The 23279-nt window shown below is 35.6% G+C and overlaps 1 protein-coding gene across 5 annotated transcripts in view; it reads right to left on the bottom strand.

Annotated features, from left to right (window-relative positions):
- LOC138707376 (osmotic avoidance abnormal protein 3-like) overlaps window positions 1–23279 on the bottom strand; it is a 260073-nt gene that overhangs the window by 96806 nt on the left and 139988 nt on the right. For all 5 annotated transcript variants that reach the window (XM_069836695.1, XM_069836699.1, XM_069836697.1 and 2 more), the window contains 5 exons: window positions 22524–22663; window positions 19479–19704; window positions 10779–10966; window positions 5910–5992; window positions 5540–5584 (listed from right to left, as the gene is read on the bottom strand). In XM_069836695.1, coding sequence (XP_069692796.1) covers window positions 5540–5584; window positions 5910–5992; window positions 10779–10966; window positions 19479–19704; window positions 22524–22663 — 682 coding nt within the window. The remainder of the gene's footprint in view (window positions 1–5539; window positions 5585–5909; window positions 5993–10778; window positions 10967–19478; window positions 19705–22523; window positions 22664–23279) is intronic.

Genomic DNA, 23279 nt, shown 5'->3' with positions numbered 1-23279 from the left:
TGTTATACATTTATTCGACAACAGCGCAATGGGTTTTCGTTCAAATTTATAATGCCAATAATTATCCAATAAGATGTTTGTGAAGTAACGATCAGTCAACTTCACTCAGTTTAGAAAAAGTTCTCTTTGCAGGAAGTTAATAATGTCAGTTGTGTGGTCAGTGTGATATTTTTCCAACTTTATTTGAAGAGTTTTTAATTTAATTTTGTTCGTATATTTTTCTGTGTTTTAATCGAGTAAATTATTATTAGAGTATAGACAGTATAGTACTGTAGTTACTGAAAAATGAAACCGTTTAAAGTTAAGTACGAACATCTAAGTGGTGCACAGAAAAAAAGAAACGAGAGTTATAAAAAGAAACAAACGAATTAGTGATAATAAGTAACTTTTTTTCTCTTCCTGGTCTTAGTAGTAGTTCTAGCTCAAAAGTTACAGATGTTTGCAGTGCCAAAAGTGAGTGTGCGTCTGAAGTAAAAAGTGATATAGAAATAGATGTTAGTAGAGACATCAATTGTGAAAGCATTAGCGAAAAAGTAGATTGTAACAAAATTGCCTTAACTGTAATTAGGCCTACCAATATCGCAGTTGCAGAGTATTCAAATGATCGTGCAGATTATGAGTTACAAGCAGATAATGAAACTAAAAAGCTCTTCGCTACACAAAGTCCTCATCAGCCAGAGCCAGCGGGTCCTTTCCCTAAAGATCCTAAGCAGGATAACATATCCTTTTCCACGAAATATTACGATAAATTCACATTGACAGGGCAAAGAATTAGGAGATAATGGTTTTGTTATTCAATTAAAAATGACTCTGTTTATTGTAAACCATGTTGGCTCTTTGGACAGCAGAAGTCCTCTTCAGCTTGGAGGGAAGGGGTTGGAAATTGGAGATGGTTAACCAAAAGTATAGTGCGACACGAAACTAGAAACTAGTTACGCACATTTGAACGCATGCGTCGTTTTCAATTCGTGGCGTAAGAAAACACAGTTGACGCGGGTATGGATTCAGAACTAAGGAAAAGTGAAAACATATGGAAACAGGTCCTTGAGTATATCGTTAATGTGACGTTAGCTCTGGCATCCAATAATCTAGCTTTTCAGGGCCATAGGGAACAAATTGGAAAATCAATCATCGAACTTTTCGCAAAGTACGATCCTGTATTATGCGATCTCATAAATAAACCAAAATATACACAAAAGTACCCAAGTCCTTCTATTCAAAATGAGTTAATAAATGTTTTATCCCATGCAGTTGAAAAATAAATTTATTATTAATGACATTAAAGCTGTCCCATTCTTTTCAATAATTACAGATACAACACAGGACATAAAAAAAAAGAACAATTAGCCTAAGTCAGATATTTAGATACGTTACAGTTTCACATGATGTAACTGCAAAGCCTTGTGACGTGAAAATAAACTTCTTAGGTTTTCGCGAAATAAAAGATCAAAGTGCATTAGGAATAGAGAAGGAAAGACTAAAAGTGACTCTTATTAACTAAATGCCGTGGTCAAGGTATGACGGTTGTGCCAATATGTCAGGCGTATACAAAGTGTCAGAACGAGAATTGAACAAAGACAAAGAACTGCAAAATACGAACATTGTGCAGCGCGTAATTTAAATCTAGTGCTTAACGATGCTGCATGTGGAATTCAAGAAGTTAGGTCCTTTTATGACACAGTGGAAATGTTGTATCTTTTCTTCAGTCATAGTATTAATGAATTGTTTATGCCTTAAATTTAATTAACTTGTTTTGTATTATACATATAGCTCAACTTATGAATGATCGTTTGCATTTGTAAATTTAATAATCTGATTGGCTATGTATTGTATACTTTTAGTAGAGCCATCGATGTAGCTCAGTCGGCAGACTCGCTGGGCTGCTGATCCGGAGCTGCGTTCGGGCTTGGGTTGGATCCCCCTTTGGTCTTTGGTTGGATCCCCCTTTGGTCTTTGGTTTCTTCCGAGGTTTTCCCCAGCTGTGGGACTGAAGCCGGATGGTCTAGGGCGAGTCTATGGAGAGTCCTTGGCATCAACCCCTTTGATTTGATTACCCCCCTTTGATTTGATTACCTGGTTGGGTTTTTCCGAGGTTTCCCCCACCAAAAGGCAAATGCCGGGTAATATTTTGGCGAATCCTCGGACCTCATCTCATCTCACTACATCTCGCCAAAATGTAAAAAAAAAAAAAAAAATGTAAAAAATTGCACAAAATTGTAAAAATTGTAGAAAATTACTAAATTGTAAAACTATAAAAATTTGTAAAAATTGTAATTGTAATATTGTAAAATGTTGACTTGTTCCACATCTTAAAGCTTCATTGCTCATGTAAGATCTATGGAATAAAATAAATGAATGAAAAGATGGGAATATTGGTATCTTTTTATATCTTAAAAAAACTTTGCCCAACACGTTGGTCTTCGAGATACCAGTCTGTTAAAGCCCTGTGTTATGCTGATGTCAATGTATTTAAAGCTCTGTCAAAAAGGAAGAAAGAGAAGCTGTTGCTAGAAAAATTTCAATTCATTTTTCAAATAGTGTTGCAATCAAATATTCTAGACTGTACTAATCTAGCATCACAAATTATGCAATCGGAAAATTAGAGCTTGATAAAACGTGTTCTCTTATTCAGAATGCAGCCGATAATTTATCTTGTTACCGAAATAATTCTGTAGAAGCAATGTCATCAACTACATCTTTGGGAAAGAGCTGGGGCATTCCACCACAATTTGAAAATAAAAGAATTCGAAAAGTAAAAAAACTTTGATGAATTGTCAGGACGAGTGGCTAGTAGATCCAAAGACATATTTCAGAACCACTGTTTTTAATGGCTGTTTGGACATTATTGTAGCTGAATTAAAAAACAGATGAAGATATGCATAACGTTAATCATTTCTTCCAAATTATTTCCCCAAAATTTCTAAATTCTGCTTCCGACGAAGAGATTCACAATGCAGCAGTGGTTCTTCAAAAGGAATATGAGGAAGATTTATCCAGTGAATTCCCAGAGCAGGTAATAGGTTTCAGAAATGCTCTGGAAAAAGAAATAGCCTCATTAATCTCTGTAGCCGACTTAACAAATCTATTAGCAATAGAAAATTCAATGTAGCTGCTAGCGTTCCAGACTTATGCACAGCATTTTTCCTATTTCTAACTATTCCGGTTACTGTTTCTTTGACCGAACGATCATTTTCGAAGGTAATACTTATAAAGAACTATCTGCGGAATTCTATGACCCAAGACAGACTTAGTAAACTCAGCCTCCTCAGTATCGAATGTGAAAGGGCTAGATCCATTGTTGTCAGTGAAATCATCAATGTCTTCGCATGCTGCATGGTCCAGTTTCACTAGAGTTCAATGTGAGTACAGTGAAGTTTTATAAGTACAACAAGAAGCAGATGAAGTATATGCTTTTTGATAGGCCTACCCACCTACTTAATTTCAATCATTATAGTATATATTATATGTTTTTAATAAAATTTATTAATAATTATTATTTTAATAATCTTACAATAATGAACGATTAATCCCTTTGTTCTTATAACGTGGAAATAGATATTGCATTTAAGTTGAACTTCTGTCTGCCGTAATTATATGTATCTTATTGTTAGTTATTGATAGGTTATACATTTGGGTGCACCGGTACATTTTATTTTAGGGCGCCCGAAATTTTATTTTTGCAGGCGGGCCTATATCACATTCGTTACGCCCCTGTCAAGGGTCTAGAAGGTTTTACAATCCAGAAACTTGTGGAAACAGCCAGAAAGTTCTAGAAGCTCCAGAAAGTTATAGTGCTATTACTTGCTTATAATACAAATACAGGATCTTAGAAAATTCGTGTTGGGGATGATTTTTTAATAACTAAATAGAATTAAAACCTTTTTCATTATTTTTTAGCAAAAGTTCATCGATTTATGATACAGGAAATAAATTATTTTGCAAAAAGTAAAAAAGTCATAATGTATACATATGTAATCCCATGTAGTTTATGAGCTCCACTTCGTTCTATCGAAATTCTTCTCCAGGTATCTAGTGTACATTATAATTATTGACTGATTTTGCTTCAAAATGCTTCCTCTGAAATTATTTTAAATCAAATGAAATCAACTCAGACTAGATTTCAAATCTCGGCAATAGTGGAGTTGCATTTGCAATAGACCAATCTAAGATTCAGAGGTTTTCTCAGGATTCTCCCGTTTCTCTTTCGTCATTCTACCAACAACCCACAATTGAGACTTTTATGGAACAACTTAACTAAATTTGAGATACAGAGCATCACACATTCTAGATCTGGTATAACAACATTGCGCAAAACGACATTCAAATGTTTCTGGAGGGAAATAATATTTTTTCAGGAGTGATATGTATTATTAAGGATTCAATATGTACTGGAAACGGAAAAACGATGTAACGTACATGAAGTTTTTATTCCAGAGAATAATTCCATTATCATTTGTCTGGAAAAATTGGGTGCTATTTGCATTTATCTGATGAGTCGATCATCTGCCATGGGGAATTTTTCTCGCGGTTTGTTCAAATATTAGTTAATGACAGTAATGTGTAATCTAGAAGACTCATAGATCTGAGTGAGCCCTCCAGGTTCCCCGATTTTCTGATGAGGACACAACAACTCATGTAGATCTGTGAGCAATGGCATGTCACTACTGGAGGTATGTGATGGCTTGAGAAGAATGCATGATGTGGCATGATCGGCAAGCAACTCATTCCATCATGTGTACACAATATACCTACTTGGGCTGAAGTGCTCAGGTATGCTCAATAAGCACATATACTTCATTACCTACTTGGACTGAAGTGCTCAGGTATGCTCAATAAGCACACACACTTCATATACCTACTTGGGCTGAAGTGCTCAGGTATGCTCAATAAGCACATACACTTCATATACCTACTTGGGCTGAAGTGCTCAGGTACGCTCAATAAGCACGACATACACTTCATATACCTACTTGGGCTGAAGTGCTCAGGTACGCTCAATAAGCACGACATACACTTCATATACCTACTTGGGCTGAAGTGCTCAGGTACGCTCAATAAGCACAACATACACTTCATATACCTACTTGGGCTGAAGTGCTCAGGTATGCTCAATAAGCACGACATACACTTCATATACCTACTTGGGCTGAAGTGCTCAGGTACGCTCAATAAGCACGACATACACTTCATATACCTACTTGGGCTGAAGTGCTCAGGTACGCTCAATAAGCACAACATACACTTCATATACCTACTTGGGCTGAAGTGCTCAGGTACGCTCAATAAGCACATATACGTCACATTCCTCTATCTCTAAATCATGTCAATTGAAATAAAAGTAAAATCGGAATATTGAAATGTAAAAGGAATTTGGGCTACTTCAATGTGACCTACCGAATATTTAATGTAATGGGAATAATGAAAAGTAACTAAATTTATTACGTAATAACATACCACCAACTGAAATATAGTTACTGCTCAACAATATCTTCACACACGCCTGTACAATTTTATCCTTTTTGTACCTTAAAAATCTTACCTGAGAAGAACTTCTTGTTGTGATGGACTGATGGCTGGATTTTCACTGTAATTCAAACAAGAGAACAGAATTGACATGTTGCAGTCTACACGGATTTCTTTTTATCAGAGAAATTATGACAATCTTGAACTATGAAGTCAAATTTATAATAAGATAAATTTAAGTGTGCTTGCATACAAATGTATTTGAGATAGAACTCATTTTTAATTCTGACAACTTCTGAAAATATATTTATACCTTCATATACCATTAAAGATATATTCAACTTGAGTTTACTAGTTGAAGTCCTGATGCATGTAGAAAAAAGAAGGGAATGAGCAATACTTCAATACAATTGAAGATGGCTACCTCTATCAGTGCAAATGCTTACCCCTTTAGAGCTTCTGTCACAATTAGCTCTGACGGAGTTTTAGCTCCTACTCCGTGAGCTTTGGCACTTGAGTTAGAGGTTGCCTGAAACAGAAAATACTGCAATGTAACACGAAATGTTTACTCAATTGTATTAGTCGTATCTCTTGATTATTGGTAAAAGTCGTCACTGATGTTATCAATCTGAGAAACAATATCTCACAATACAAATAATACAATGCACTGGAATCCTCATCAATGGAATGTTATCACATTTTCATATACATGAAGTTCCAATGAAAACATTTCTCCATTCTAAATACTATCAAAGATTTTATCGCGAAATATAGAACATGGAACATTAGGTAGTGAATATTTCATATCAGTCAAGGCTTGCAACGCATGGGGGGGGGGGGTTGTCTTTGTGTGCAGGCCACTGGCACAGAGGCTCATGCTGGGTTAAAAAAGAAACAAGTTAACGAATCTTTGAAGTTAGTTGGCCACTAGTTGCTCAATTTAAATTTCACGAAAGATGGCACCACTTAATATCCAAAGGAATGTCAGAATATCCATAAACGTATCCTTCGATAGTCTAATGCCAAAACTGACATAAATAAATAAATAATGTCCTCTGTTTTATCTGGGTAATTCTACAAATGTCCAAATGTTTTGAAACATATCCATTACATATCTGTACAGTCTGTCCACAGTTGATTGTATGAAATGAAAAGTGAACAGGCCTACTTATCCTTATTTTTTTGTAAATATACAATGTATAACTAATGATAAAATAAAATTTTGAAACATCGAAAGTTGATTTGATTATATTCAACTATCCAGTCGTGTATAGCGGTGCTCTTACAAGGCCATGGTGGTTCATTCACCATAGAGTAAAGCATACAGTGAAGGGAAGTTTGTTGTATCACTAAAGAGAGAATATTATCGAGAAGGAATTATATTGAAAGTATACAAGTGTAGAGATATTAACCCTCACAACCTACCTGGGTCTTTTCTGACTCCGGATAATTTTTTTAAAATTCTCAATTAAATTTTTGTTGTCTTCTTATTATTTTATATATATGCCATATGATGTGGTTATGTAATTTATTATAATTATATATTTATTTATATTACTGTCGTGTTGTTTTTCTCTTTTATAAGAAACATTTTATTAAATTTTTATTCACTAAATGTTGAGGTAATACAGTTATAATACAGATAATATGGATGAGGATAATTACTTCAAGTACTTATCTCCATTGCTACAGGTGTCACTGTGAAGCAATTCCGTCACATCTATTTCATCCTCCTCAATTTCCATCACTTCTGTGTTATCACATTCCGCATCGCTTCCATCACTACCGTCACAAAGTTATCACTTTCATACAAGACTTGCTGCTCACTGTATCTCTTTTCGAAAAGTATGCTCAACATTGGTATATAACCGTAATATCGTATAATGCATTGTGTAGCACAAAACACAACTTACTACAATCAGGTATTCAGTACAGAACGTTATTGAAGCAGCGTTCGTTACAACAATGGATTTAAGTACCAGCTGCAAATTGTAGCAACGCCTGGAGCTAGTACGCCTACAGAGTCATAACAGCATTTAAATTAGGTAACTTCAGATGAACAAAACGAAATAAAATGGGAAGTAGCGCACAACCTAGCTGGAGTCTTTTGTGACCCAAGTCCAAATATTCGAAATTCAATTACAAATAAATATGTAAAAAAAAATGCATATACGAACTAATTTAGAGAGTGCAATAGAAGCATATCTAGAATACCGAATGAACAGAACTACATTCTGCCAATTTACAAGCACGTGTGAAAAGTATGGAGTCAGAAAAGACACCAGATAGGTTGCGAGTGTTAAACAAGATGAGTGGATGTGCGTGTTCATAAAGCAAGAATCGGAAGGTTCAATGCAAGAAAGGGGAAAATGTCGAAGATGCAGTGCCCTCTAGACAACGATATACTAGCAGCAGCAGTAGAAATAATAGTGACAATACTGTACTACTGACAATTGGAGGTGTCTAATTTAACTCAGGGCTGGCAAAGGGAGCTGAGACGGTGAGTGAAAATTGTTGCGAGAAGAAATGAAGGAGGGGTTTAAATCTATGATGGAAGCAAAATTTGAAGGATATGAAACATGTAATAGTGGGACTAACACAAGAAATACAAGGACAATAAGAGAAAATTAGGAAACTACAACAAGAGAACACTAAGTAACAAAAGAGAGTTAATAATCTGGAGAACTAACAAAGAAGGAAAAATATAATTATATAGGAATGAAAGAAGAATGGAGAGAAGATGAGACAGGAATGTATAATGCAGTGAGGATGGGGACTAGATTGAAGAAGTTACATTAGGAAGAGGAATAAATCGACCAATTGTACTTAAGTTGAGGCATGAGAGCTCAGCAGAATTCATCATGAATAATTTGAGAAATATCCAGCAGATAAAGATATAACATACCCACAGCACATCCTGAACACTCAACTCCATTTCAAAACACACACCTTTGTCGACACAATCATGAACACACCCCACCACAACAGGAAACCAAAAGATAGCGCAGAGCCTTCACTAGGCTTCTGACAATGAAGAATATCACTTCGAAACTAATCAGCCAGGTAATTTCCTATGTTAACACAGTAAAGAAGTTATAAAGCTAATAAGCGATTATATAAGTGTTAAAAGTGTATATCCAACAAATAAATTTTGTCACCTGAGACGACATCTAAATATTAATTTTTTTTCCCCTAAAATTTTATATGTGCTTGTTTTAGATATAAACAAAACAAATTAGCCTTGTGGAAATATACATTTCCAACTTTAATTTTTTTCTTGGATCACTCTAATACACCTCTTATCTAATTTGACTGCTGAGTAATTCAGCTCTACTTCACTTTAATATAAGAATTCCTTTTCCAATTTTCTCTCTCTGGTCTTTGCCTGCAGTATTTGATATAACAATGGGGAGAGGCAGGAGTTGCCAATGGTTATTATCCAGAGTCATTTAAGAGGCACAGGAATGAACCAATGTTGGATATCAGCCATTACTTCTTGCCCCAGCAACTAAAACTTACCCTAGTACAAACCCTAGTAATGCCGCACTTCTATTATTGTGATGTTCTAAGTGACCTAAGTTCTGAACTGTCAGTCAAGTTACAGCGAGTTCAGAATATGTGCATCAGATACGTGTGTAACATCTGATGATATGATCACATATCACCGTCCTTCACAAGTCTTTTGTAGCTCCGACTCAAAGAATGTAGAACTTTACACTTTTTGTCTTTACTCTTTCGAATTCTGCACACCTCAACACCAAATTGTCTTTTGTCTCGTTTCTCTTATCTATACTCTAACCACGACGTAAATTCCAGATCACTTATCTGTGGCACGCTAAGTATACCTCTTCATAGAACATCTTGTTATTCATCATCTTTTACAGTATCCACCTCGTGACAATGGAATTCCTTGTCACAAAGTATTAGGGGCTGCAAAACAATAAATATTTTTAAAATAGCTTAAAGCATAACCTTCTTAGCAATTCACTCTAATTATACTGACTTAACGGTCACCGACTATATAGTAACTTCTTTCTTTAGACATGCATCCTGATAGCACTGTATTTTCAAAATTGTCTCTCAATAATCTCATCCTATTATCCAACATTATTTGAAATATATTAACATTCTATGTATTTTAGTTTAATTTTGCTGCACAGTTTGTATTTAACTGTTTAATTTATAGTTCATAGTATTTTACGGTTTAATTCATAAGTAACTCTTATATACATGTAACTTTTATCCTAATCAAATTGTTGTATTCTTTGTAGTTTGTAAATTCATCCATATGTGTGTATACCTTTTGCTGGTTAGGTGGAAGAGAAGCCCCTACGGCCTTATCTCTGCCAGCTAAAATAAATCATCATCATCATCATCATCATCATCATCATCATTACTTATGGCTTTTAAGGAACCCGGAGGTTCATTGCCACCATCAGTCTCTATCTTATGCAAGATTAATACAATCTCTATCATCATATTCCACCTCCCTCAAATACATTTTAATATTATCCTCCCATCTACGCCTCAGCCTCACCAAAGGTATTTTTCACTCTGGCATCCCAACTAACACTCTATATGAATTTCTGGATTCGCCCATATGTGCTACATGCCCTGCTTACCTCAAACGTCTGGATTTAATGTCAGGTGAAGAATGAGTATCAGTCTTTTGAAAGGCACCGAATTGTATTTCTTTGGTCGGCGGGAAAAGGCACATAAGTAAAAAAAGTCAATTTTTCTGTTGTACCTAATCACATAAGGCTAGTATTTTTTTCTAATTTTTGAAATAATAAAATTTCTTGTAACTATTTTAAATTGAAAAGGGTCTTATTTTAACCAACGTACATGAATTGCATTATTATACTTATATTCAATTAAGAGTAAATTAAAAAGAAAGTCTCTCCTGAAAAATCATTTTTTTTTTTACTTATGTGCCTTTTCCCGTCGACCAAAGATTTAAACTGAAAAAGAAGACAAGGTAGGATTTCGATATGAATATCTTATCTTTCCATATTGCCGAATATTTTCCTGGCCTTTAAAAATGAGAGACATGATGCCCGTCTTCTCCCTTAACTTTGCATGCAACTGATAATAATAATTAGTCTCTGTTCACTTCTGAATTGCAACTATTTCTCATATTCCCTTGGCCCTTTAAAAGACCATCATCGACTCTAGATGATAATCGATGGAAATTTTTTCTCTCTTCCAGATGGTTTCCACTCTCCTCACACAGAAGTTTATAAACCTGTGACACGATGCAAATCCCAACGAATACAAATGTTTAGGATTGGTGTAACACTGGTCCTAGTGACTACCTGTTTGTTTATCCTCGCAAGTTGCTCTTCATACTGCCGCTTCAATTTTTCCATATCCAGTTGCAACTTTGTCTTATGGTCTTGCTCTGCAAGGTACTGTTCCCGCATCTTCTTCATTTCACTCTCGTATTCTTGCCGAACCTTCTCACGTTCTTCTGCTAATGTTCTTTCATCAGTCACCAGTATTGCTGCAAACAAAAGTGACGTTTTAACATGTCAATTATTTTCCAATCTTTGTAAATGCTACTCAAATGGAATAAGTAGTATGTCCGTAAACACTTTCGTATTACAGGAATTCATTCATTATTACAGCTCGCACAGAAGATCTGAAAGTCTGATCTAAATCACTTGGGACAGGGGAGACAACAGCAAATGCGAGCTAAACATCTAATTGAAATCATGATTTCTTGACTTGAATAGTTACTCCGATCCTCAAGCTCTGCCATTCCATCGCAGCTAGAACCACCATCAACGTCATCACCAAGAGACCAAAATTTATGATTATATGATAATCAAACAATAACTCGAGTTACATATAATCCTTTTCAATTTTTATTTTCTTTTTTATTTTCATAAACAGAACGCCAATCGACTTCAGTCATACTATTAAATTACTGCTCACATTAGGGTTCCCAGATATGGGACACTTCTCACTGTAAGTTTAGTATGCACACCCATCAAATATGCCAGTCTTTCAAAGTGCGTGTGTAGTAAAGTTTAATACACAAACACTTTACTAATTGACTAACTAACTGATAAGGAAACAACGGTGAGGCCAAATAAATTGAAATGTGTTGTACATACGTTTCAGTCAGTGGGAATTCCATTCCGGAAAGAAAAATAATTAGTTCCAAAAGTCGCCACCAGAGGAGGAAATGGCACTGTATGGGGAGTAGCGCAGGTCTCACATGGCCTTGCCAATAGGAATCGTGACATCTTTGGAAACAGTTGCTAGGCTACACTTGTTTAAGCAATGCTATGCTTAAGTGATCGTGCTTTGCTCATAAAGCTTTATTACCAAAATAACAGCAATGCCTCTGGCTGCACTTCGGTTATTGCGAACAGCAAAGAACTTACAGAGATGTCCTATGACCGCTGTCCCAAGCCGTGGCATCATGGTCTAGGGCATCCTGCCTAGGACTCGCATTACAGAATGCACGCTGGTTCGAGTCCTCATGAGGAAAGAAATTTTCTCATGACATTTCGGCTAGTGTATGGAACCGGTACCCACCCAGCATCGTGATGCACTTGGGGAGCTACGACAAATAGCGAAAATCCGGTTTCGCAAACCAGCTATAACGGCTGGGAGGATCATCGTGCTAACCACACGATACCTCCATTCTGGTTGGATAATCGTCCACCTCTGCTTCGGCATGTGGACGTGAGGACGTCGGTCTTGGCCCTTCATGGGCTGTAGCGGCATGGATTTACTTTTTTTACTTTTCCTATGACCATTAATAATTTGTGGAAATGATCTCACACTTCGAAGTACAACCAGGACGAGGGCGCAGAGATGCAGCAATGCAAAGTGCAAGACTAGCCACGTCCAACAACTGCATGGTCTTGGAACATCCTCTGCAATGACGAAGCCCATTTTTATTTGAATAGCACTGTCAACACACACAATTGTCGCATTTGGTCTCCTAAGGACTCTTATGCATTGGAGCTGATTCCCTTGCACTTGCCGAAGGTGGCTTTACTATCTCGTTCATAATTGGGCCACACACCAGCAGGATTAACGACCTGTACTGTCAATGCACGGAGATACCAGCGAACGCTGTTATTCCAGATGTCTCCACACTACCGCGTTTATGCAGGATGGAGTGCCCCCTCACATTAGATTGGCGGTGCAGCGAGTCCTCTGACGGCATTTCACCAAGGATAACTTAGCAACTTCTAAGGAGCGCATAACACTTCAAGTGAGGCTATGCTGCAGTGGACAATGTGATTTGTGGAACATGTTCGAAGGCAGCATATTAAGTCCTATTTGTAACTTTGTTGGATTAAAGTCACCTGTAACTTTTGCTTTCTCTCACTCCCCATACAGTGTCATTTCCTCCTCTGGTGTCGATTTTCGGAAATAATTATTTTTCTTCCCGGAATGGAATCCCCACTGTCTGAAACGTATGCACACCACGTTTCAATTTATTTGGCTTCACAGTTCTTTACTCATGCCCCTCAAACCTCCTCTTTAATTATGGCCATCATGTAAGTTAGTTTTATTTAGCATCAACAGTAGTTAACTTTGTTCTTCTACAGTTTTTTTTACTATGATGTCATTGTTTCAGTAAACTGTAAACCTACTATACCTATTTATACCGTTTTTATTTGTATTACTATGCTGCACTTAACTGGCCAATGGCTGTTGACCAGCAAATAAATGAACGAATACATTAGTAAATGAATGAATAAATAAATAAATAAACAAACACATCATCGTCATCATTATTATAGGTTTTGTATTTTGTGTAAAAGACTTGGTGAGTCACCCACCTACTCAATTAGGTACTCCTGATAATTAATGTAAAATTGTTCAAGTGATAAAGGGCTACTGGGTAAGAATCCTGCTCTTGCTAAGTTTTTCTTTTTCCTATTTTATTTTATTTCCTTTTGTTCCTAAATAAAGTAAATGCATTAATATATTTGTATTCTTTTACCAATATCAAATTTCTCGCGTGTAACTTACTCAACGATGGGTCTTGTATAGTGGTATGGAGAATCATGTTTTAATTTAGACATGTATTCAATTTAATGAAGAAAGGTAAGTATAGAAATATAATAAATACTGAATAGCACAAAACAATGAAATACAACATTTTAGACTTCCATGGTAATTATGTTTGGAAGAAATGTCTGGAATTTCCAATTTAATGTCTGAACTCTTACTTATAAGACATCTAAATGGGGGGGGGGGGAACAAACAAATAACAAAAAAAAAACACACCCACACCCACACCCACACCCACACCCACACCCACACCCACACCCACACCCACACCCACACCCACACCCACACCCACACCCACACCCACACCCACACCCACACCCACACCCACACCCACACCCACACCCACACCCACACCCACACCCACACCCACACCCACACCCACACCCACACCCCCGCACGCGCGCGTGCGCGCGTGCGCGAGATTTTGTAACATATATACCGGTACTCTCATAACAAGCATTGCCTACAAGTTCACAATATTCAAAATGTAACAATTAACAGTCTTCAAAGACAGTTTCTTATCGTAAGTCATACAGCATTGGTTTTATCTACTTCGTAAAAGCACAAGGCTTTTGAACATAATTTTGCACAAGCACGTATTTTATTCACAAGTGTTTTCGACACCTAAAAATGAAAACCTCGTAAGTCGACTTTTTTTTTTTTTTTTTTTTCGAAAATGCGATTTTCACTCATATTTATAGGAAAGCCCATGCTCTTATGGCCTACAATTGGAAAATTTTCATTTTCAATTTCTTTCATGTAAAAAGACAAAAATTGAAAACCACGTATCTCTTTATGCTTTTATTTTAAAATGAAAAGCTAGTATATCTGTGCATTTTAGAATTTCCGACTTACGAGCCAACAATTTAAATGTGAAAACCTTGTATATAGAATTTCTGACTTACGAGGCATCAATTTAAATGTGAAAACCTTGTATGTCGATTTTGTAGGCTTTACAAAATCAACCTTGTCATCTAGACGCAATGTAATTCAATACCGAATCGATGTTAACAATACAGTAATAATAAGGAAGAGCAATAATTAAACACTTCGGTCCTTTCCTTGCAGCTTCAAAGCGGTACAGTGTCGGCAGTCTGAAAAATAAATTAATTAACAAGCACTGTAAAAGCTGTTGTAGTTTTGCATGTGGCCAGAGAATAGCTTGACGTCCTGTTCTCAAATAGTTTTGTAATAAATTAGTTCAAAAGTGTTCAGGTAATTACGAACAATGTCCAGAGCATTATTATTAATATTGCTGTGTTCTTATTTTTATTAGCCTTCTCGTGCTGATTTTATCATTCTAAAATTTATTGAAGAACGACTTTCTGTTTTAATGTTTACAACGCATCTGAACTTTCCAGATTTTTACTTCAAAATGTCTAGAGGTCAGTGTATGGTTCAACTGACTGTGAGTTTAGAAAAAACATACTCTATGTCCAAAGTAGAAGGTGTGTGTCATCAGTGTAATTTTTTCATTAATCAGATTATTTATTTTATTATAACAAATATTTGCGAACAGTGACATAATAATAAAAAAGTAATTTCTATTCTACTTTAAGAAACACAATCCGTCTGCAGTCTAACTATGAATTTGAAAAAATAAAATTGAAAGAAACTAAATCAAAAATTAATTCCTCCAATGACAATGATGGGGTTTTTACATGTTCAACACAGTTGATCAAATCAATTCCATTGAGAAGTGCAACAATTTAGAAATTCGGAATGGAAATAACCAAGAACAGAACCAAATTCACAGTGAAGACGACCAAGAACCCGACAGCTTGGAGCCGAACGAAGATGAAAACAATCAAGAAAAAACACAGGATGCATGTGAAATCGAAGAGAAACAGCCTCAGAATAATGAAAATCAAAAGTGTAAACAATGCCATAAAGACAGAGCTAAGAGAGATTTATGGGCTGTGCAGATTAATAAAAATAAACTGATGAAATGTGAAAAGTGCTTAGGAAGGAAGAAAAATGATGACCAGACACCAACTTTTCATGTACGAAAGGAAGGAAGAAAGAAAATTGGGACCCCTCTGTTCTTGTAATGCAAGCAAAAGAAATTAAAGTGTAAAATGTCGAAAGTTTTCTGAAGAGAGAAGACAGAAAATATTTGTAGACTTTTGGAAGAAATCATGGTCCGAAAAGAGAATCATAGTACAGCTTCTCGTGCATAACAGATGTGTTAAAGAAAGGGAGACAATAGCTACGAATTCTCGTCGATCTAATTCATTGTAGCTACTACCATTTACAATGGAAAGAAACTGGTGAACAAATGCAAGTAGGCCTATGTAAATCGATGTTTCTGCAAACTTTGTGCTTGGGCGAATGAACAGTAAGAAACTGGGTGCTAAATCAAAAGGCAACAGATGCTGTAGAAAAATCTGTTTCTGAAAATGAAGACGAGTTACAAGAAACAAGAAAAAGGGAAGCAAATTCCGAATACGAGTAAACATAATATCGATTCTGTAAACAGAAATTATTTAAAAGAGTTTCTTGATGAACTACCAGTGATAGAATTTCACTACTGCCATAAACAAACAAATAAATTGTATCTAGAACCAATCTGGCAATCAAAAGCAGCCCTATACAGGGAATACAAAACGAAAATGAAGGAAGAAGAAAATAGTAACAGAATTGTGTCTATCACAACTTTTAACGATCAATTTGATGCCCATAATCGTGGGTTATTTTCGCCTAAAAAAACCAATGTGATGTGTGCCGTTCATTCAAAACAAAGAATATCACAGAAGAGGAATACATACATCATCTTCATAAAAAAAGAGGAAGGAAGAGCCGAGAGAAAGAAAGACAAAGACAATGATGACTATGGACATGCGAGCAGCAGGCCTACTCCTTATACTACAAGGCGAAACTGAAAGTACATAACTTCACAATTTACGATATCAATACAGCTGAAGGCCTCTGCTTTCTGTGGGACGAGTGCGAAGGTGCAGTTACAGCAGATGAGTTTGTGAATTTATCAAGACATGCCCACCATGGAGAAAATAATAATTTTCAGTGAAGACTGTACCTTTCAAAATCTTAATGTTATTTTGGCAAATGCATCTTCTCAATGCCGTTCAAACTGGTGTTACTATTGAACAAAAATACTCAGAAAAGGGTCACACACAAATGATGTGCGACTGTATGCACGCTTCTATAGAGACGAGATAGAAGAACAGAAAAATTTATTCTCCATCAGGCTACGTTGAAGCATGCTGCACCACTCGCATTAAACCTAAGCCATATCATGTAGAAAGTCTTGAACACTCATTCTTCAAGAAATACAGTTCCTTGAGCTACATTACATCAATTCGTCCAGACACCAAATTAGGAGCTCCAGTTGTGGTGGATATACGATGCCTGAAATATGAGCCGGATGGCTCGATACCGGTACAGTACAAATTGAAATTCTCCAATACTGCAGACATTTGCCAAGGAGAATTAAGAAACCTTCAGGCACAGATGATGTTCAGCGTCTGTAAGATAGAATGATTCCAATTAAGGCAACCAAGTACAAGCATCTTCAGGAGCTGAAAATGATGGTACCAAGAGACGTTCATAATTTCTATGAAACTTGCCTCATAGTGAATAATCTTCAGGAGCTGAAAATGGTGACACCAAGAGATGTTCGTTTCCTATGATGACCTGCCTCATACATAATAGTGAATAATTGCTCTTTCCTCATATGTAAAATATTACAGTGGAACATTAACAACACTAAAAACATTCATTAATAATATTATTAAAAATGTTCAAGATTTAAAAATTACAATTTGATAATCTATTAAAGTAAATATTATTAAATAAGTTGAAAAGCTCGTAAGCACATGACTATTAATGAATGAAAACTACGTAAGTCTGATAGTGCATAATACAGTGTTGCCAAATCAATAATTATTTTATTTTCATATACTTACAACTAAATTTAACAAATCAGAACAAAAATAATTCAAATTATGTCAAAAGTGTTGAGCTAAATTGGTTTTTTTGCTCTCCTGTAAAATTTAGAAAATTAGACATACGAGGTTTTTATTCTTAGGTGTCGTAATATATTTCCTTGCAATGTGTATATAAGATGTATTTGTATCTTTTTCAGGTAATTTATAATATGACTCATGTCACACAGTATAATACTTATTGCTTTTAATATTCATGTGTGTAACCACAATATGACAGTCTCACGCACACAGATTATTCTCGTACTAACACAATACACATTTTTGTACATCTTTCTACACATTTGATTTTAGATATTTGTATATTATTTCATGTCTGATGATACCCCTTTGGAGGGTGAAAACGTTTGCAAATGTAAATTAAAAAGTAAATATATAAAAAAAAACAGTGGTACGTAACTCGTTTTTGTACATTTTGTTAAGCCATAAAGATTGATTATTTCAAAATAACGATATAAGTAAGAGTAATAATTGGCTTAGTGGATCATTAAAATCAAAATGAATTGTAAATTAATGTCTGAATATCCTATGCTGACTGGTCCCAACTAGTAAAGTTCCATTGGCTTAATGAGTCTGGAGCGCCTGTCATGCAATAAAGAGTGGAATGGGACCACTCTGCCTAGGGAGACATGCAAGACTTGTGCATGTGCCAGCTATGACCACCTGTCACCTGTCAACAGAGATTGAAGTGGTGCAGGTGTGCATAGGAACTCTCTGTATATTATTCATTACTACTTGCAGTTGCATGACAGGGAATATTGTGGCGATAAAATTCGAGATAGGGACCGTAATGGTATGATGATTAGATATGGAGATATTAGAGGCAATGCCCACATGTCAGATGGGGTAATAGTTACTTTAGATCCACAGCACGTAGTAATTCGAGTTAAATGTCAAGAACACAACAACGATGTGATGTGTGCGACATGTACCCGTACCTAATCGGATTTTTTGGCTTCAGTGCAAGAACTGCAAAGAAAATAACTGTAGTTGTTTGTCTTCAAGTACTGTACTTTGAGTTCTCTGTGCAGAGTCGCAGTTCAAACTGATGTTACAATACATATCTGTTTCACATTGTGAAATGTGAAATAAGGTAAGCACGTGATGTTTACATTGTGTACTTCAAGCAGAAGCTGCATGACTCACCTGTTGTCCGGCATTGAACCAAATCATAGCAAACATGTGTGCAATTCGGAAGTGCGGGATGTTCGACGAGGACATGTGGGAGTTACAGTCTGAGCTTAAACCCGTGCATACAGAAGCGTTACCCATGGAAATAATAGGCCTAAATGTAGGGAAAATTGCAAGATGGGGTATTGGTTCCTATCTTATTTATGCTTGGTCTTTGAAGACGGAATTTAGTATTCATCCTGTATTATCAACAGCACTCATACAAAAAAAAAAAAAATAATAAAAATTAAATAATAGCACTTTTAGTATTACATAATCATGCTTAGTCGGACAATTCTATGCTTATTTGACACCGTTTGTAACTAGTAGCCAAGCTAGTGGCACCTGCACTTTGATGAACTCCTAGGCATGACACACACACCCTTCAGGTCTCGAAACCTGTACCGTACTTGGGAAATGCTGGACATATCAATTCTCAACAGAAAGTTGCAAAATAAAAATTATTTATCTAAGTAATATAGTAAAATAGAAAAGACTCCAAATCAGAACCCCATGCGCACAAGACTACATCGTTGTTATACTTCGATAAGCAATGTTTCCTCTTCACAGTCCAGACATGTGGTGAGAGAATTGAACTGCCAAGATAAAAATTAAGAAACAGTGAAATGAAATTTCTCGTAAGTGTAACTGGCTTTATATTATTGGGCCATCAGAAAAATAATATACAAAAATAGCTGGACATATACAATTCAACTTACTAAATACAAAAACTAAAACAAAATTTCTACAAACATAGCGAAAGCATTGCAGTACCTACACAGACTACCAAAGAAGCATTGCTGGATAGACAAGAAGAAATGGAGGTCACAATCCTACCTGTGCTTCCTGGAGCTGAGGTCTCAAGCATCTGCCGTAGTTTCTTGATCTCCTCTTGGTACTCCCTAAGCATCGTGTCTTTTGGATCCTCATTGATTCTGGGCTTGTTCTGTATGTTCTTTGCACGGTTAGCATAGCGAAGTGTACTCAATGTTTCATCATAGTTGTTGTCAGCAGGTGAGAGGCATGCCACCATCAAAGTTTTCGTGTTACCTCCAAGAGAGTCCTGGTAAAAGTGAAGAAACTTATAATAAACTATTAGGCCTAAGTTTTACATGGTGTATAAGTAAATCTATTACCGTTAATTCAAGTATGATACTATAATTAGCAGAATATATCGAAGAGCCCTACAAATTAGAATTATTTCCTACATATTGCAACAAAGCAGTTCTCAATAAAACAGTTGTTCATAATAAGTACCGTATAATACAGGCTGTTGTAAAAATATAATGTAAAGGTAAACAAATTGCTGTAATGTATCTATCAAAATGGGAATCAATATTGTGAAAATGTACATTTCCAGAATTCCTTGTATGATGCAAGTGCCTTCAGCATATACATATTAACTTACAAGCTAATTCATACATTATGTAACATTTCATATTTCTTTCATATAATAGTACATTTGATTTATTCATTATCTCATACAAGAACATAAAATGTATATTTGCTAAAAATAGTTTCTACAAACTGTCGCTTAAGAAATAATAGGTCTACCATGTAACTGACAAAAATCTGATTTTACAGAGAAGAGTAAACACTGATATACAGTATAAGAACACAAACTCAATTTTAAACCTAGAAAGCTGCTTACAAAACACAAATTATACTATTTCATAATTAATTATAAGAAAATAAGTTATGAAAGTGACGTGAACTTATGTGCGAATTGAGCAGTATTATAACTCATTTTGTATTTAAGCAGTACCAGTATTGAACTGCACGAGTTTTATGCAGATTATATTCATTTTCACCATTAGCAGGCTCAATAGTTACACTCTGAACATTAAAATAAAATTCAGATCGTATATTGCTGCGAATAATAATAATAATAATAATAATAATAATAATAATAATAATAATAATAATAATAATAATAATAATAATAATAATAATATTATTATATTATTATTATTATTATTATTATTATTATTATTATTATTATTATTATTATTATATCTTTTACAAGGATAGATATTCTGGCCGAAATTCAAGTCTCATTGGATTTTTCAAGGTCTTGATAAAGATATGATGCTATGAAGCCAGGCAAGTCCATTATAAGGAGGAGTACTACTCCGCTTCACTTGCTTCGTTTTCCAGGGGCTGACTTGCAAGTCACAAAATGCCGACATATGACCTAGAGCAATTGAGGGGCTCAGTGGATTTTTTTTTTTTTTTAAGAAAATCGAAAGAAGTGCAGGAACTGATATCTGAATTCGGTATCATTTAGAGGAAAAAAAAAAGTCCAAGTGTTATCTTATGCTAACAGTGAAATCTAGTGGGTTGTGTGTTCACCTCTAATAGAACGTAGCTGTCTGGGAAGGGAAAAAAATGATACAAGTGCATTTGTACCACTTCAGTAATTACCAGTAATGCTCATACATGGTGTACTTGTACAATTTAGGTGGCTAAAAACGAAAAAATCTTAAAAACTGCTGAAACAGAAAGGGAGGAACACCAGAGGAAAGCAGAATGAGCAGTCCAGAAAAAAAAATATCGCAAAGCAAGTATTGTAATTTTTTTATTTAACAATAACATGAAGGGAAAAGGAACTGCCACCCTACCCCATTACCTCCTGGCCTACTTGTCTTATAAGTGGTACCATGTTGGTATCATTTGTGAGGTTCCAACCTGTCTTTGGACAGTTGACTAAACAACAAAAATAATAATATTTTAAATGTACTTGTGCCACTTTTTGCTTCAGTAAAAAAGGTATAAGAGTAGGGTTCCCAGATGTCCTGTAAAATTCGGGATCGTCCTGTTTTTCGCTGTCCGGAGAAAAGTCTTCGGGACAGCTTTCCATCCTGTATTTTAGAATTCTAAACTAAGTAAAAATGGAAAAGTTACAATGTCTATTCTATATTCATCGCACTTTATCATTGCAGGTGACTGTAGATGAGCTATAATGAAACAATGAAGCAATTCAGAATGCGTTCCGAACTAATACCAAACTTCTTTCGACGCATGCGCCAATTGTGTACGGTGTTAGAACTAGTTCGGGATTTTACGTTGTTGGAACGTTTCTTGAACTGTTCTTCCAAGGCCTTCGGAGTTTCTTCTCATATTAAAATTATATTCATTTTCCGAACTTAATTCGTCATAAAATATATCACTGTCACCTTCCAAATCACTCATGATCGACTATTTTTTTTATTTTAACCTGCCCAGTCTCGAAGCATTTTAATCATAACTTCAGATTAAACCATCTGCGCATGCGTCAACAGTTCAGAATTCCCAGTTGTGTTCTTAATTGAGAACCAATTTCACTCGTTTCGACCAAGTTTTGAAGCATGTTGGAACAGTATCGGTTTGGAATCAGTTCTAGTCTTATTGGGCTACTGCACATGAGCAGGCAGTTCAGAATCGATTCCGAACCGTGCTGGAACAAACCTAAAATTTCACAGTACCAGTACCTACTAAGCACAAACCACCCACTCATCAGGCTGGCCAACTCAACAAAAAATACAATTTAACCAAAAATGTCAGTTACACAGTACTGATATTGTTTCTTAAGCGATGAATTTAATACTTTGTTTTTCTTTCTCATAGTAAGAAATGGAACTAATATCACACGGAAGCACACATGAAAATGCACACACATAGTTGCTTTATTCTGTTCTTCAATTTACTGCAATAGGTAGTAATTAAAATTTTCGAACATTTCACAAATCGCTAAAAAAGTTTGTTAAATATGAAAACACCATTTAATATACAAAGGAATGGGTTCATATATCTGTATGGTAATTTTATAAAATCCAAATATGGCCGATATTTCGTTCAATAAAAAGTAAACTCTATGATCTTTAATAGCAAAGTTCTACTTACCTGTAAGAGCCTCGTCAACTTTGAGTCCCTGTAAGGAATGTGTTTAGACTTGCCATCCACCAAAGCAGATATGACATTTCCCAATGCAGAGAGTGAGAGATTTATCTTGGTTGCTTCCTTTAATCTCTCTCCCGTGGCACCTGAACACACAAAAGAGAAATTCAATCCCATACTTATTTGCATATAATACTGCATCAGACAGCAACAGCAAGGAAAAGGAAATGCGAGCTGAAATATCTGTTTTATAAATTATTTATTACATACGACCAGTGGCAAAGCTAAGGTGTAAATACTGGCTAGACTAAAAAGATTTGCTTATCCTGTATCTTTTTATAGAGCAGATGTTTCTCAACTTTCCTATCAAAATTGTTTGTGGTACAGGCCCCACAAGAGGTTGATGATCACTCATTTTCACCCCCAAACAGAATACAATTACAACAATATAATTTATCTGTCTCAGAGTACCCTGTTAGCAAGAATATTTCATATAGGCCTACCTGCACCACGAAAATGGAAAATTTCTATTTCATCAGCTCTTTTAATATGTAAATGTGGTGTCCAGCTCCTACCTTTGTAAGCACATTTTGTTTCATACATCCAACTTGAAAACGGTTTTTCTTTTAATTCTACAAATAATGGCCTCGACAATCTCTCAGTATGTGCTATTTTACGCAAAATTAATATGTAAAAAAAAAAAAAAAAACACACACACACACACGCACTTCTGATTAAACTAAACTCAACAACGCAGCACTT

The sequence above is a fragment of the Periplaneta americana genome, chromosome 10 (assembly GCF_040183065.1).
Source record: "Periplaneta americana isolate PAMFEO1 chromosome 10, P.americana_PAMFEO1_priV1, whole genome shotgun sequence".
NCBI lineage: Eukaryota > Metazoa > Arthropoda > Insecta > Blattodea > Blattidae > Periplaneta > Periplaneta americana.
The sequence above is the reverse complement of the archived record's forward strand: the minus strand, read 5'-3'. Positions and strand labels throughout refer to the sequence as shown.